Below are 17,005 nucleotides of genomic sequence, written 5' to 3' on the forward strand. Positions count from 1 at the left end.
AGGAAGAGAAACAATAGCCCGCAGGCCTCGGTGGGTCTCTGGAGGTGGAAACCTCTTTTGCATTGGGTTTTGATGGTACAATGAAGGGCATTCTGATCAGGCTAACAAAAACACTGCTCCCAGGGTAGGAGTCCTAGCCCACGTCGCGAACCTCAGCCTCCACTTTCCATGCCACCTGTGCCCTAAGTCTACAGGGCGTTAGGACCCCACAAGGCACTTTTGTCTTTCTTGGTTCCCACTGAAGATTTTACCCCACCTAGCCCTTCGACGCGTCTGTGCGCGGGGCCATTTCCAATATGGCAGTAGCCCCGCGACTGTTTGGGGGGCTCTGCTTCCGTTTCCGGGACCAGAATCCGGAAGTGGCTGTTGAGGGGCGTCTTCCAATCTCGCACAGCTGCGTTGGCTGTAGAAGAGAACGGACGGCGATGGCGACGGTCGCAGCAAATCCAGCTGCTGCTGCGGCGGCTGTGGCGGCGGCAGCGGCGGTGGCTGAGGATAGAGAGCCACAGCACGAGGAGCTGCCAGGCCTGGACAGCCAGTGGCGCCAGATAGAAAACGGCGAGAGTGGGCGAGAACGTCCACTGCGGGCCGGCGAAAGCTGGTGAGGCTGGGCTGCGGTGGAGCCTCGGCAGAGGGGACGGTGGGGGCATTGACAACCGCTGGGGATTCGGCGGCCGAGGGCCGCGGGAAAGCTGCTGCGGGGTGCGGGGGCGGGGGAGTGGCCGGCGGGACAGCGGGCTAAAGGGGCGGGGAAGTGCCTTTGAATGAATCGCAACGTCTGGAAAAGGGGCGGGGCCTGTGTGGTGCAGTCTGACGCCTGAGAACAAAATGGGGTTTGTTGTGATGAGACCAGTTTCGGCCCTGGAGGTGGGGCCGGGCCTACGTAGTGAAACTGCGTAGGAACCTGGGAAGAAGGTGGGTTCTGCGACATAAGGCGGGGTCGCGGCCTGCGCTGCGTAATGCAACTTTTGGGGGCGAGGAGCGGTCTCCGTTGCTCCGGGGCGGCTGGGAACGAGGCGAGCTTTGTGACGTCAGCAGAAGAGCGGGATGGAGCCGAACGGTCCGAGGGAGGGAGCGGGGACCTCCGTGGGGGAGGGGGGAGGAGCCTGGAGCCTGGGAACGAGGTTAGGTTGGTGACGTGAGCTGAGGGGCGTACTCTGAGGCCGAGAGACGACAGTGGAGGGGAGGTGGTGCCTATGAGGCAGAAAATGGCGCCTGCGAATAAGCAAAGTTTATGACGCGCAGTGGTTTTTGATTCTGGCGGAAGCCTTCCCGAGTCGAGGGAACGTGCAGGTGATTAGCACCGGAGGGGCCTTCCATGTTTAATTGGTTTTCTGTGTTGGTACTGTTTTGTTTTTAGAATCAAGAAAAAGTCGTTTTTTTAAAAAACTAGAATTTTGATAAATCGGCTTGTTTTACTGATTTCTTGCTAAACAGTCCTTCTTGAAATTTACTGCTTCTGAGTTCATTTTATTTCTCGCCGAGTTGCATCTCGTTTTTTAATTGTGGAATACGTAAGACTTAAAAAGATTATATAAAACATTTACGCAGCCCAGATTGACGGACATCCTGTTAAAATAAACGGCCTACACTCTTCAAAAATGTCAGGATCATGAAAGACAAAGGCTGAAGAACTGTTCCAAATTGAAGGAATTAATGCAGTTTAACGAGTCATGATAACTAAATGCAACATGTGATCCTCGATTGGATCCTGGAACAGAAAAAAAATTATTTAAAAAATCAATTTTTTATCATAAGATTATTTTTGTCTCTTTTACTGTAAAAGGCAATGGAAACGTCGGTAAAATTTTATTAAAGTGGGTAGATACTAGTACTACTAATTATTGTGATCATTATGGCTGTGAAAAATAATATCCTTGTTTATAGGAAATACTGAAAAATTTAGGGATAAGAACGCATCGTGTAAGCAGTTTATTCTCAAATGCCTGAAAAATTAGCATATATAAATTTATATATGGCGAGGGGAAAGGAAATTGGGGAGATGTTGGTCAAAGGATACAACATTTCAGTTAGACAAGAAAAATAAGTTCAGATCTGTTGTACAACTATAGTTAATAAATTCATTGTATACTTGAAAATTGCTGAGAGAAGATTTTACATGTTCTACCACCCCACAAAAAATAAGTATGTGACGTAATGGATGTGTTAATTGCCTTGACTTAGTCATTCCACAATGTATACATAAGTCAAAACTTCATGATGTACACTCTAAATATATACAATTTTTGTCCATTTTAAAATAAAAATACCAAAAAATGCATGTAAAGAAACAACGATTGAGCAAATGAGTAAAATATTAGATTTGGAGAATCTGGATGAAGGACATATGGGGATTCTCTGTATTATTTTTGCCAGTTTTCTCAATCTATTTCAAAGTTTAAAAATTAAATAATAATTAAATAAAAACGTGTGAATTCACCATCCATGTTAAGATTCAGAACACTGTCTTAAGAAATCCTTCTGTGCCCCTCCCAGATGGAAATTCCCCTCCTTGCTCCATGGGAAACTGTTATCCTGAATTTTGAGTTAACAGTCTCTTCCTTTTCTTTAATGTTTTACCACAACTGTATGCATCCCTAAGCGGTATGTATTGTCTAAGCTTTCACTTTATACATATATGGAATACATATATGTAAAATTCTACTGGATGCATACTGTGAGCCCTTATCTTCGCATCGGGTAATACATGGTATCCACATGGCATCATTGGTGATGTTAACCTTGATCACTTGGTTATGGTAGTGTTGGCCAGCTTTCTCAACTGTAAAGGTACCATTTTCCTCTTTACATATGCAGTAATTATTTTTAAAACATGTATCATGTCCAGCCATTCCTCAAAATACTCTTAACAGCTTCCCATCTCTTGCAGCGTAGATGCTAAAATCCTTACAATGAATTGCAAGCCTTTATGAAGCTGGTCTCCTGCTTGCATTCTGATGTCTTCCCATATCTCTCCTCTGATTACGCACTCCCTCCCTGTCTCCATCCAGGCCGGCCATATTGGACTCTTGCTGTTCCTCAAACACATCTAACCTTAGGGCTTTTTCGAGTGAGGTTTACTCACTACAGAGTTCTTTAATAACCACACCAGTGAAATGTGTATCTCTGTTACTGGGGCGATGAGTTGAGATTTTCCAAATCGGGAATACAAACCCAAGCCGTGTTTTTCTGCCATTACGTCACACCTTTCCAGCAAGAAAAAGCCTCATTTCATCCTGAGAATAAACAAAATAACCACAGTGTTTTGTAACTCATTTGAAGATGTTCAAAAGGGCCTTGAGGCTTTGATCCTTGCCTCTTCCTACCTTTGTAGCCTTGTGATTGTGTCACTGGTAGGACATGACATCCTGTCATCCTTGATAATACGCTTTAAAATTACCCCACCAGTACTGGGTTTTCTTTTGGGATGATGAAATATTTTGGAACTAGGGAGAGGTTGTGGTTGTACAACATTGTGAATGTTCTAAATGCCACTGAATTGTTCACTTTAAGATGGTTAATGTTATGTTATGTGAATTTCACCTCATTAAAAAAATTACCACACCAGTGTTGGTTCAGTGTTGAAGCCGGTTTGTCTCTGCTGTCATGGGTATTATCATGAAGCATTTTTGCTAAACTCCACTTTGTTAATGCTTCTCTAGTAAGAGCAAAGCATCTCAAGGTTCTTTATTGCTGTCCATTTTCCATTTTACAGGGGTTTGCTTAAGTGGCCAGGATATATGTGTTTATAAAGCATTTTGAAGTCATGGACTAACCCCAAATCATATATCTTGTATCAGTATTAATATTTGCACCTTCTGTCTTTTGTCAGCTGGCAGATTTGGGTGAGGGTAGTTAATTAATTTGGTCATCACAACTGATTTAATTTCTGGGAGAAGCTTGTATTTTAAGGCAAATTCAAATCTGTAATAATATAGCCTCCTTGGAAATTTTCACTTTTTCCTTTTGTGGGATGAACCATCTTCAAACACAAATCAGACACAAGAGAAAACTAGAAGACAGAAAATAAAGAATTGTTTAGTAACTTTTTTCCATAAGCACATATTTCATATCATTTCAACAAATTTGAGGAAGCACGAATAAACCTAAGTGACTTTAGCAAGATCAGTTGTACCTGTATATACTGGCAGCAAGAAACTAGAAAATTAAATTTTATGATACCATTTATGATAGCATCCAAAAAATTGAATACCCAGCTGTAAATATAATAATTTGGGTGTTATTGATACAGACCATGACACCTTTGTTGTGACTGCCACCTGGCCTGACAGAGATTGTGAGACATCCTGATTTCAGAGATGTTAACAATGATTTTTTTAAAGTGTCTTTGACTTGAAGCAATATGGTAATAATTTTCTGTGAAAAATTATGTAAAATGTCAGTCCTCTATGAAATCTATAGAAATTCAGCCTGTAACCAGGTCTGGAAGTTTTGCTTACCACTCTACAGCGTGATTTTAATGTTATTTTTTGTTCAAAATCTGCTCTTAAAAATAAGTTGAGCAGTGCCTACCTTTGCATTGGAAGGTACTGTTAACTATAGCTTTACTGAACAAATTAACTTCCTAGACTGGCTATGGAGGCAAGTAAAGCCACAGAGGGTGGATGGTGGTGTGTGGGGTGCAGAGTTGGGTCTGAGCATTGAGCCACCGGCACAGAAGGGTTTGTTTCCCTGGTGTGAGTGATATGGGGCAGGGTCTGTGGGGGTCAGTGCAGCAAAAAAACAAAACCAACAAAAAACCCACAGAAATGTTTGCCTGTCTAGGTGACTTGTGACTATTCCAAGATTTGTCTGTCCCTCCATCCTCCCACCTCTCTGATCCTTTCATGAACAAGGGAAAGTTGACATTTTAAAGAATCACATTGATGAGGTTAAATTGGGAGAATCGCTTGAACCCGGGAGGCAGAGGTCGCAGTGAGCTGAGATTGTGCCACTGCACTCCAGCCTGGGCGACAGAGCAAGACTCTGTCTCAAAAAATGATAATAATAGGTTAAATTGCTTGAAAACCAGCCAATATAATGTTATGTGCATTTCATCAAATTTGGTTATTTTTTAAAAAGCATTTATTTGAGGCTGCTCAATATTTGGGATAGCCTTTTATGTGTCAGAAATGCCACAGCAGAACAGGTGTGTGTGTATGTGTGTGTGTGTGTGTTTAGGCAGGAGGAGGTTTATGTCTGTGAGCTTTTATGTCCAAGTCCTGAAGTCCAAGCTGTCAGAACAATGACAGCTAAAATTCATTTAGCACTTATTATATGTCAAGTATTTTCCAAACTTCAGGATTTCTCACAAAGGCAGATTTCAATATAGTTCTAAATGGTTATCCTTGTAGTACATATAAGTTTCACCTTTAAAAGAGAGCTAGTTGAACTGTATACTGAAAAATGCTTGATGGTAAGTTTTATGTTACATGTTTTTATCACAGTTTTTAAGAGAACCATAAGCTCAGGAATTTACTATAAAGCCAAAGTAAATTCTAAATTAAAAAATGATGAACAATAGCAATATGCAGTTCTTTTTTTTTTTTTTTTTTCTTTGAGATGGAGTCTCACTCTGTCGCACAGGCTGGAGTGCAGTGATGCAGTCTCGGCTCACTGCAACCTCTGCCTCCAGGGTTCAAGTGATTCTCATGCTTCTGCCTCCCAAGTAGCTGGGATTACAGGCACGTGCCAGCACACCTGACTAATTTGTTGTATTTTTTAGCAGAGACGGTTTCACCATGTCAGCCAGGCCGGTCTTGAACTCCTGACCTTAGGTGATCCACCCGTCTTGACCTCCCAAAGTGCTGGGATTACTGGCGTGAGCCACTGTGCCTGGTCTTTTTTTTTTTTCAATATGCAGTTTTTGAAGGAAAACCTTATGATTCTTTTTAGCATTTTAAATTCTTTGCTCCTTTTAAAAGCAGATTTTTCACCATTTATCAAATCTAGTTCTTAGCTGAAGAATTATGCTTCCATTGATAGATCCTTTAGAAACAAACACATAATGAATGGCTAAAGCCTTATAAAATTAGCTGCAGATGGCAGATATCTTGAGCCTAACTTAACTGGGTTATCCCACAGACTAATTCAAATGAATCATCTTTTATTCTATAATAAAACCATGTTTCCTAGCACTATAAGTATGGATTTTTTGTTGGTTTGTTTGCCATTGTTAACCACATTTTCTGTTTTTAATCAGATTTCTTTTTTAATACTAAGAAGTTATCTAACATACAAATCTGAGTTTCGCTGAATAAATTTTGCTTCAAATTTATTTTTATATGATGCTGAAACTTTTCATCTTAAATTATAATGTGTCAATACTTTCAGTCTGTTGGGCATGGGAAGTTGTATAGCTAACCCTCAGCTACCCATGTAACACCCTTGTTACCTGTCTGGGCCCCAGGTTCCTTGTGGAGAAGCACTGGTATAAGCAGTGGGAGGCATACGTGCAGGGAGGGGACCAGGACTCCAGCACCTTCCCTGGCTGCATCAACAATGCCACACTCTTTCAAGGTACAAGGCCTTTGCCTCCTTCTCACCCTAGCCCTGGAGTTCTTGTCCCTTCCGTCCCTACAGATGATCATAAGCCCATTCTGTGTGCTAGGTCACTGGTGGGGTGGCCAGAGTCATTCGTCAGTTTCCTTTGTTGATTCTTCCTCTGCCACCTCCACCCCCGCCCCACAGATGAGATAAACTGGCGCCTCAAGGAGGGACTGGTGGAAGGCGAGGATTATGTGCTGCTCCCAGCAGCTGCTTGGCATTACCTGGTCAGCTGGTATGGTCTAGAGCATGGCCAGCCACCCATTGAACGCAAGGTATAGTGGATGGGGAGGGTGCATGGCGGGGAGTGCGTAGTAAGAAAGCCTTGTAGGCCCAGCATGGGTACAGATCCATGTATGCTGGGTAGGTACACATATGTCTGCTCTCTTCCCCCTCCTAGCTCATCATACAGGTATCTTTGTGTGTCTGCTGTGTGTGTTCCCCTGTGTGGCTCTCTTTACAGACCATTGTATATGTGTGTTTGTATGCTATGTTTGTAAGGCAGAGTGTGTGCTCCTCTCATTTGAGAGGTCACAGCGCTGTGTCTGTGTGAGTACACCTGTGTCTGCACCTACAGGTCATAGAGCTGCCCAACATCCAGAAGGTCGAAGTGTACCCAGTAGAACTGCTGCTTGTCCGGCACAATGATTTGGGCAAATCTCACACTGTTCAGTTCAGCCATACCGATTCTATTGGTGAGTCTAAGGGTCACGCAATGGGTTGGTGTTCCTAGTTACTAGTCCCAACTCAGTGACTTGAGGTTGCATAGGGTTAAGCTGAAGCTGACTGAGAAGGCACTGGTCAGACTTTGGAAGACCCAGAAGGCATTGGCTAAGTTGGGTGGAGGCACCGAGGGGATCTACTAGAGCCCTGAGGGTATGTGAGCTACATTCCAGTGGCTTACATGGTGTGGCAGAGGATATTTGCTGGAGATCTCCAGTCTGGAGTGTGGGCCAGTCATTTGGAGATTGATTGAGGACACAGGTATTGGCCAAGCATGTGAGGTCCGTAGGGATGAGTCAGGTATGCCCAGATGGATTGATCATTTTGGGTCTCACAAAGATCTTGAATGTACTCCATCACCCCGCACAGGCCTAGTATTGCGCACAGCTCGGGAGCGGTTTCTGGTGGAGCCCCAGGAAGACACTCGGCTTTGGGCCAAGAACTCAGAAGGCTCTTTGGATAGGTTGTATGACACACACATCACGGTTCTCGATGCGGCCCTTGAGACTGGGCAGGTAAGGGTGGGGAGGGCTTTTCTGTTCAGGTGGACTGGCAGATAGACTCACCTGGCAGTACTCGGGGGAAATGAAGGCTAGGTACCCATAATGTCCTCCATTAATACCTTTCCTTCTTTCTCTTTCTCCAACCCAGTTGATCATCATGGAGACCCGCAAGAAAGATGGCACTTGGCCCAGCGCACAGCTGCATGTCATGTGAGCCCCTGGGGTATCTGGTCCAGAGCGGGGGCGTCCCACAGTAGGCAAAATGATTTAGCCCATGAGCACATTGCACCCCCATGCAGCAGGCCCTCAGCTGACAGTTTCTCATCTAACCCCAGGAACAACAACATGTCGGAAGAGGATGAGGACTTCAAGGGTCAGCCAGGCATCTGTGGCCTCACCAATCTGGGCAACACGTGCTTCATGAACTCGGCCCTGCAGGTTGGGCCATTATAGTTGTGTCTGGCACAGCCACGTGGTTGGGCTTCAAGAGCTGAGGATTGGGGACAGAGCTGGGGTCCTGAGGGGACTACAGGGCAAGGGGTCAGGATGAAAGCTGAGGCCCCACAAGTCTGAAGTGACACGCCCACGTTCATTCCTGAACTATCAGCCTCTTCTCTCAGCTTGCCCTCATTTTCCCTCTTCTCTTCCCTGTTCCCACGTTCTTCCTTCTCGTGAAATCCTAATGCCTTCTCTCCCCTACTCTCCTGCTCCTCTCTCTCCTCCCTTCCCCTTCTCATTTTCCTCTCTCTTTCCTCCTGGCTTCTTTTTGTGTATCCTCACTTTGAATCTTCTGTCTCCCCTCTGCCTCATTCACCTGGTCTCTGGCCTCTGCAGTGCCTCAGCAATGTGCCACAGCTCACCGAGTACTTCCTCAACAACTGCTACCTGGAGGAGCTCAACTTCCGCAACCCACTGGGCATGAAGGGTGAGATCGCAGAGGCCTATGCAGACCTGGTGAAGCAGGCGTGGTCTGGCCACCACCGCTCCATTGTGCCACATGTGTTCAAGGTGTGACTCAACCCTGGGCACCCCCGACCCCCTACGTCTCTTGGCTCTCGTAACTCCCTCTCTCTCTGATGACCCTGCCCGTCTTCTTAGAACAAGGTTGGCCATTTTGCATCCCAATTTCTGGGCTACCAGCAGCATGACTCTCAGGAGCTGCTGTCATTCCTCCTGGACGGGCTGCATGAGGACCTTAATCGGGTGAAGAAGAAGGAGTATGTGGAGCTGTGCGATGCTGCTGGGCGACCGGATCAGGTAGGCTGCCCCCGCATTTGCAGTCCAATTAACATCACCAAGGCCTCTGCCTCAGGGATTTTCTGGCCTCCCTGGGGTATCTAAACACGCCACCATTTTCTGTTAAGTTTCTCTACCTGACCTCAACTCCAGCTTTACTCTTAACCTTAGTTCCAATACCATATCTGCCCCCACAGTCAATCCAGAGTAAACCCCAGCGCGGTCTCCTGCCCTAAATGACCCCCAGTCTTGACCGTGAACATAGTCTCTGTGTATCCCTAGCTGGAGCTCTGCCTCTGGACTTTAGCAGTGGCCTTCCGCTTCACCCCGTTTGAATGCACCCCAAGCCATGGTTTCCTCTTACCCTGGGCAAGCCCCACCACCCACCATGACACTATCAACAGGAGGTGGCACAGGAGGCATGGCAAAACCACAAACGGCGGAACGATTCTGTGATCGTGGACACTTTCCACGGCCTCTTCAAGTCCACGCTGGTGTGCCCCGATTGTGGCAATGTATCTGTGACCTTCGACCCCTTCTGCTACCTCAGTGTTCCACTGCCTATCAGCCACAAGAGGGTCTTGGAGGTCTTCTTTATCCCCATGGATCCGCGCCGCAAGCCAGAGCAGGTGTGGGGCAGTGGGGGCCTGGGGAGATGATGATGGACACATAGAGTTTGATTAGCTGCCATAGCTCAAGGCTTCTTGCATTAACTCACCACAAGCCCTTTTGGTCTTTTGTGGATACCGTTTTTCCCTTAGCACCGGCTCGTGGTCCCCAAGAAAGGCAAGATCTCGGATCTATGTGTGGCTCTGTCCAAACACACGGGCATCTCGCCAGAGAGGGTGAGACTGCAGGAGGCTGGATGGGATTCCAGGGCAAGGAGGCAGAAGGGCCTGGGGAGGCCATGCAGACTAACAGTCCCCTCTCCATATCCCATTCCTAGATGATGGTGGCTGATGTCTTCAGTCACCGCTTCTATAAGCTCTATCAGCTGGAGGAGCCTCTGAGCAGCATCTTGGACCGTGATGATATCTTCGTGTGAGTGGGGATGGCAGGGAGGTGGTGGTTCCTCAGGAACTTGGTCCACTTCCTTTTGTATGGTCCTGCCTTAACCACCTTCTCTCTTCCCTGCTCTGCCTCGTTCACTGGGCACCTGCCCTGCGCAGAGCTTCAGCCACATGCCTTGGGAGGCTGAGGCAGGAGAATCACTTGAACCCGAGGTTCAAGTGAGCCAAGATCACGCCGCTGCACTCCAGTCTGGGCGACAGGGCAAAACTCCATCTCAAAAATAAATAAAGCCGGGCGCGGTGGCTCACGCCTGTAATCCCAGCACTTTGGGAGGCTGAAGCAGGCAGATCACGAGGTCAGGAGATGGAGACCATCCTGGCTAACACGGTGAAACCCCATCTCTACTAAAAATACAAAAAATTAGCCGGGCGTGGTGGCAGGCGCCTGTAGTCCCAGCTACTCGGGAGGCTGAGGCAGGAGAATGGCGTGAACCCAGGAGGCGGAGCTTGCAGTGAGCCGAGATGGTGCCACTGCACTCCAGCCTGGGCGACAGAGCGAGACTCCGTCTCAAAAATAAATAAATAAATAAATAAAAATAAAAATGCCTTCAGGCTGTGAGGATGAGTGGGTGGGGCAGCCAGGGCAGAGTCAGGGAGTCTCTGGGGGCCCTGATCAGGTGTGCCTGCTGTCCACCCCCCACAGCTATGAGGTGTCAGGTCGCATTGAGGCCATTGAGGGCTCAAGAGAGGACATCGTGGTTCCTGTCTACCTGCGGGAGCGCACCCCTGCCCGTGACTACAACAACTCCTACTACGGCCTGATGCTTTTTGGACACCCCCTCCTGGTATCAGTGCCCCGGGACCGCTTCACCTGGGAGGGCCTGTATAACGTCCTGATGTACCGGCTCTCGTAAGTGTCCTCTTCCCCGGGGGTGGGGGGCGGAGGGGTCTGAACTCCGACTTGGGTGTTTAGCTGCTTATTTGACACCTCCCCTGTAACAAACAAAAGACAGTCCAAACTTAACATGGCCATAGAAGAACTTGTAGGGTTTTTTCTTTCTCTAGACCTCTGGCTTTGCTACTGCTTGTCTTGGGTGCTAGGGATACAGAGGTGAACAAGATGCACAAAACACAGACAACTTCATCTTGTCTTCAGTTGTCTCTCCTGGAGACTGTTGTCCCTCCTGGGAGAGTCTTGGTTTTTTTGTCTTTTTGCTGACAAATTTTCATTTTGCCTAAAATCTAGAGTCTTTACTGTGGCACACAAAGCATTGTGTTATCAGAATTCTCCCCCCTCATTTTGCATTCAAAAGTCATTCCCCAGAGGCTTTCCCTGATGGGAAGTTACAGCCGGCATGTGTCTTGTCTAGCAGTGGCTTATTAGAGTAAAAGTCCACGCTCCACACCTTTTTTGTTTTTTGAGACGGAGTCTTGCTCTGTTGCCCAGGCTAGAGTGTAGTGACATGATCTTGGCTCACTGCAACCTCCATCTCCCGGATTCAAGCGATTCTCCTGCCTCAGCCTCCCAAATAGCTGCAATTACAGCCACGCGCCACCACGCCCAGCTAATCACACTCCACACCTCTGAGTGGGACACAGGTTCCTTCATTCTCAGGCCACTGCTGACAGCCTTGTCCTCTTCATGCATTTACGCGTCACCCCTTCAGCCCTCTCGCACCTCAGATTCAGAACGGTTTACACGTGGGTCTACCAATGGCTTCCCATTATCTTAAGTAAAATCTCGGGCTCTATCCCCACTGTCCTTGTACCCCTGTCTTGGGAGTCTCCTCTGCTCTGTTGCAGACGCTACGTGACCAAACCCAACTCAGATGATGAGGATGATGGGGATGAGAAAGGTGAGGGGGCTAACAGTCAGTGGGCGGGGGCTCTGGGTTAGGTCTGACCCACGTAGGGTTCGTCTAGGTGTGCATTGCAGCTTAGCACTTGAGGCTCAAACCTTCCCATCTCTGACATCCTCCTGTCCTAGAAGATGACGAGGAGGATAAAGACGACGTCCCTGGGCCCTCAACTGGGGGCAGCCTCCGAGACCCTGAGCCAGAGCAGGCTGGGCCCAGCTCTGGAGTCACGAACAGGTGCCCGTTCCTCCTGGACAATTGCCTTGGCACATCTCAGTGGCCCCCAAGGCGACGACGCAAGCAGCTGTTCACCCTGCAGACGGTGAACTCCAATGGGACCAGCGACCGCACAACCTCCCCTGAAGAAGTCCATGGTATTTCCTTTGGCTATCAGCGAGGGCTGGGGAGGCTGGAGGGGAGATTCCTGGCAGCAGGATCCATGACCACCTCTCCCTCACCCCCAGCCCAGCCATACATTGCTATTGACTGGGAGCCAGAGATGAAGAAGCGTTACTATGACGAGGTAGAGGCTGAGGTAAATGAGATCCCAGGGATGGGGGGTACTTTCAGCTCTTGCCCCTCAACTCTTCGTATATCCTCCCCACCTCTAGCTGGGAACAGAGCCAAGAGATCCAGGTCAAGCTTGGCCTTGGGGCCTGAACACCTACTGAGAGCTCCAGGGCCTGAGGTTCCTAGCTTCAAAGTCGGTGCTCTGACCCACTCAGTGTGTGTCTTCCCCGCTGGGCCCCCACTCCCCATTTCTCCACCTGTCCTCACACCCGGCCATCTGGTCGTCTGTTCACCCAATCCTAGGGCTACGTGAAGCATGACTGCGTCGGGTACGTGATGAAGAAGGCTCCCGTGCGGCTGCAGGAGTGCATTGAGCTCTTCACCACTGTGGAGACCCTGGAGAAGGAAAACCCCTGGTGAGGGGCCAGAGCGGGGCCTGTGTGTGGGGGTTTCATTGGATGGAACTACTATATTTAGCTTTTTTTTTTTTTTTTTTTTGAGACAGAGTCTGGCTCTGTCAACCCAGGCTGAAGTGCAGTGGTACAATCTCGGCTCAGTGCAACCTCTGCCTCCCAGGATCAAGCTGTTCTCCTGCCTAAGTCTCCTGAGTAGCTGGGATTATAGGCACCCACTACCATGCCTGGCTAATTTTTATATTTTTAGTAGAAACAGGTTTCGCCACGTTGGCCAGGCTGGTCTCGAACTCCTGACTAAAGATGATCCATCCACCTTGGCCTTCCAAAGTGCTGGGATTACAGGCGTGAGCCACCACACCTGGCCTATATTTAGCTCTTTAAGTATACCTTCCTCCTCCCTCCTCCACGCTCAAACCCTTCTTGCCAACCTGGCCACCAATCTCCTGAGCAGACTCCTACCCCAGAGCCTTGGCCTGTGCTGTTCCTTCTCCAGGAATGTTGTTCCCAGTGATCTACAGGACTTCACTCCTTACGATGCTCAGGTCTCCGATCAAACGTGACCTCATCAGAGAGACCTCCTGTGACTACCCTGTTAAAAATCACCCTTCCCCACCATCCCTCTCCATCCCCTCTCTGCTCTTTTCTTCCTAGCCAAGCATTACATTCTAGCTCAGCGATGCCACTTGATGTGATGTCCTGTATCCACTTTTGTGTTGTCATCTTCGTTAGAGTCAACTCCTCGAGGGTGAAGACTTAAGTTCACTGTGTGTTGCTTCTACCTGTTTATAATAGTGTTGAGTGTTTGGTTGATGCTCAGTAGACACTTGCAGAATAAACAAAAAGAGAACCAAAATCACACTCCCTAGTCTCAGAAATAAGAGCAGCATGTCCGTGGAGCAGAAATGGAACAGAAATACAAAATGGTTCCAAAGGGTTAAACAAGCAATCAATAAATACTGGGGAATGAATGAATGACTAAAATACGAAGAGAGGAAACTAGAAGGATAGAGGTGGGCTCTAAAATAAGACTAGCATCTCATGGAACAGAAATCAAACAAAAATACAAAAAATAGTATGAGCGCATATACAAAAGATAGTAAGCACTTGACGAGTGAGTGAAAGGATTTTAACAGGAACAGAGCAAACTAGAATACTAGATGGGCTAATAGTAAGAGCAGTGTCTCTGTGAGCCAGACATGGCACGTGAGAGGCAGTACAAAGGGCACACAGTAGGTGCTCAGAAAAAGTCTGTTTTGTCTGGGCATTGTGGCTTATGCCTGTCATCCCAGTACTTTGGGAGGCCGACACGGGTGGATCACCTGAGGTCAGGAATTCAAAGCCAGCCTGGCCAACATGGTGAAACCCTGTCTCTACTAAAAATACACAAATTAGCAGGGCGTGGTGGTGCATGCCTGTAATTCCAGCTACTCGGGAGGCTGAGGCAGGAGAATCGCTTGAACCCAGGAGGTGGAGGCTGCAGTGATCCGAGATCATGCCACTGTACTCCAGCCTGGGCAACAGAGCGATTCTCTGTCTCAAAAAAAAAAAAAAAGAAAAAGTCCGTTTGCTGACTCGGGCTCTGTCTGTAGGTACTGCCCTTCCTGCAAGCAGCACCAGCTGGCAACCAAGAAGCTGGACCTGTGGATGCTGCCGGAGATTCTCATCATCCACCTGAAACGCTTTTCCTACACCAAGTTCTCCCGAGAGAAGCTGGACACCCTCGTGGAGTTTCCTATCCGGTCAGGGGCCAGGGAGAGGATGGCTGGGGGAAGGCAGGGAAAGGAGGGGGTGTACCAGTATTAACCCTCTCCCCACCCACAGGGACCTGGACTTCTCTGAGTTTGTCATCCAGCCACAGAATGAGTCGAATCCAGAGCTGTACAAATATGACCTCATCGCGGTTTCCAACCATTATGGGGGCATGCGTGATGGACACTGTATGTGCCAGGCTGTGGGTGGGGCCTGCCCTGGGGGTTCTGGGCAGGGGGGCGATCAGGACCTTCCCAGTGAGTGACTAGGGATGTGAGCCAGTGGTGAGGTTATCGTGGTGGGAGGAGTGACAGTGAATCTGGACACTTCTGAGAGGCAGGAAGGGTAGGCGAGGATAACTCTCCTTCCCTTTCAGACACAACATTTGCCTGCAACAAGGACAGCGGCCAGTGGCACTACTTTGATGACAACAGCGTCTCCCCTGTGAATGAGAATCAGATCGAGGTGTGACTTCCAACCTACCTCCTCCCCTTCTTCCTTTCTGATTCCACCTCCCCACCCCCACAATCCACACTGACTCCTGTTCTCTCCCCACAGTCCAAGGCAGCCTATGTCCTCTTCTACCAACGCCAGGATGTGGCGCGACGCTTGCTGTCCCCGGCCGGCTCATCTGGCGCCCCAGCCTCCCCTGCCTGCAGCTCCCCACCCAGCTCTGAGTTCATGGATGTTAATTGAGAGCCCTGGGTCCTGCCACAGAAAAAAAAAAAAAGCCCTCTCTGCAATCTCGCTTCTCGTGTCCGCCCCGCTTCTCTTATTCGTGTTAGGTGCCCCCGCCAGGCATTGCAGGCTTAGTCGTGGCTACTGTTCTCCTGTGCCGCTGCATCGCTCTCTCCCGGGAAAGAACAGGTCGTGTCTCCTCCTAGCAGTGCGCGCCCCACCTGTGTTTGCCCTTCCAGCAGTGACCCTCCCTTCTAGTCTTTATTTATGGTCGTGCCCTTCCCTCTCCTCAGCCCAGAGTGTTCTGCGTGGGTGGTGATGGGGGTTCACCTGAACACAGAGCGTATTTTCTTATTGAGGCCCTGTACCTTCTGCTGTGTGTGTGTATATATAAAGCGCCAGTCTGCTCCCCACTCAGCAGTGTGGTTTTTTCCTCCATGGAGTTAACTAAGCACCAGTTTTGTGCCTGTGTTCTGTGTTCTTATCAAAAGCCAGATGTGTGATGGGTGCAGCTCTGAGTGGTTAGTGAGCACCAGCTGTGGGCTGGGTACTGCTGTTCTAAGTGCTTTGAAAGCACCCTCTGTGTGCCAAGGCACTATTCCAAGCACCAATGGCATGCCCAGTTTTTTCCAAAATATTTTCCAAATATTGATACGTAATCCTCACAACAATCTCATGCAAGAGTTGTCATCTCCAGTTTCGGATGGGGATACTGAGGTACAGAGGTCACAGAATTGCTCAGGGCTTGTCAGGAGGTCAGTATACCTCATGTGCTGCCCGAGTCGGTCCCTGGAGGGGGTGCTTGGCTTGTCTGGACCCAGGACTGCTACTCAATCTGCAGACATGAGCTGCCCTACAGGCAATGTGGAAATGGAGCACGTGGGACGGATGCATCCATGTGGGCAAATTTGTGGTTTGGGGACATAAAAATACTCCTCTCAGGCCAGGTGCCACCTGTTATCTCAACACTTTGGGAGGCCAAGGCAGGAGGATCACTTGGGCCCTGGATGTTGAGGTTGCAGTGATCTATGATCGTGCCACTGCACTCCAGTCTGGGCCACAGAGCAAGACCCCATCTCAAAAAAAGGATGCTATTCCCCAGACCACCTCACAGACCCCCAGTAGTGTCCTCTGAGAAGATTTTGTCCCCCTGAGACCTCCTTTGGAGATGGTACATGCATTTGGCAGACCAGCCAACCTGCCAGGACAAATGTGCTGTCTGTGTGTGGCCCCTGTAGTCAGCCCCCTCTCCCATCATGACCCCAGCTCCCACACCAGGCAGGTTCCCTCCACCCTCACCCCAGACGACACTGAACACCTGCCGCAGGAATTTGGACATAAATAAGCCATCCAACCCTTCACACTGATGGGTGAGGGGAATCCTGATCGGTGGCAGCTGAGAGACCATTCTCATGGCCAGGGCCTCAACACTCCCCCCAGCCTTCTGCCTTTGCACTGGGTCTGGGCAGACCCACTGTGAGGGTCACTCAGCCCCAGCATCGCCCCCCACAAACCTCCCAGTCACTGCTGACACAGGCAGAAATCAAGGCAGTTGCTGTGAGGAGCCCAGCTCAAACTGACTTAGCAAAAGTAAGAACAGAAATACTAGTTTCAGGTATGACTGGATCCAGGAACTCAGAAGCTGTCATCGAAGGCTCGTGAAGACCATATGACTGAAGCACTACAATCACCCCATTTTGCAGATAAGGAAGCAAGCATAAAGAGCTGGGTGAGAATGGGCTGTAAGGGCCAGGCGCAGTGGCTCATGCCTGTAATCC

General features: G+C 48.7%; 1 protein-coding gene across 1 annotated transcript; it reads left to right on the forward strand.

The window, feature by feature from the left end:
• Positions 1-76: 76 nt before the first annotated feature.
• USP11 (ubiquitin specific peptidase 11) lies at positions 77-15,640 on the forward strand. The gene is made up of 21 exons (XM_019019066.3): positions 77-601; positions 6,410-6,519; positions 6,691-6,821; positions 7,124-7,241; positions 7,639-7,784; positions 7,921-7,982; positions 8,108-8,210; positions 8,607-8,780; positions 8,871-9,029; positions 9,413-9,637; positions 9,770-9,853; positions 9,955-10,049; positions 10,722-10,928; positions 11,822-11,874; positions 12,006-12,248; positions 12,339-12,409; positions 12,688-12,800; positions 14,390-14,539; positions 14,622-14,737; positions 14,926-15,014; positions 15,108-15,640. The coding sequence occupies exons 1-21, from the start codon at positions 297-299 to the stop codon at positions 15,243-15,245; spliced, it is 2,892 nt and encodes a 963-aa protein (XP_018874611.1). The 5' UTR covers positions 77-296; the 3' UTR covers positions 15,246-15,640.
• Positions 15,641-17,005: the final 1,365 nt, after the last annotated feature.

This window comes from Gorilla gorilla, chromosome X (assembly GCF_029281585.2).
Source record: "Gorilla gorilla gorilla isolate KB3781 chromosome X, NHGRI_mGorGor1-v2.1_pri, whole genome shotgun sequence".
NCBI lineage: Eukaryota > Metazoa > Chordata > Mammalia > Primates > Hominidae > Gorilla > Gorilla gorilla.

Excerpts from the sequence above, each read along its gene's own strand:
- USP11 (XM_019019066.3), top strand. The coding sequence starts at position 297 with ATGGCAGTAGCCCCGCGACTGTTTGGGGGGCTCTGCTTCCGTTTCCGG. Across the intron at positions 10,929-11,821 it reads GTCCTGATGTACCGGCTCTC|ACGCTACGTGACCAAACCCA; the intron begins GTAAGTGTCCTC and ends GCTCTGTTGCAG. Across the intron at positions 12,410-12,687 it reads ATGACGAGGTAGAGGCTGAG|GGCTACGTGAAGCATGACTG; the intron begins GTAAATGAGATC and ends ACCCAATCCTAG.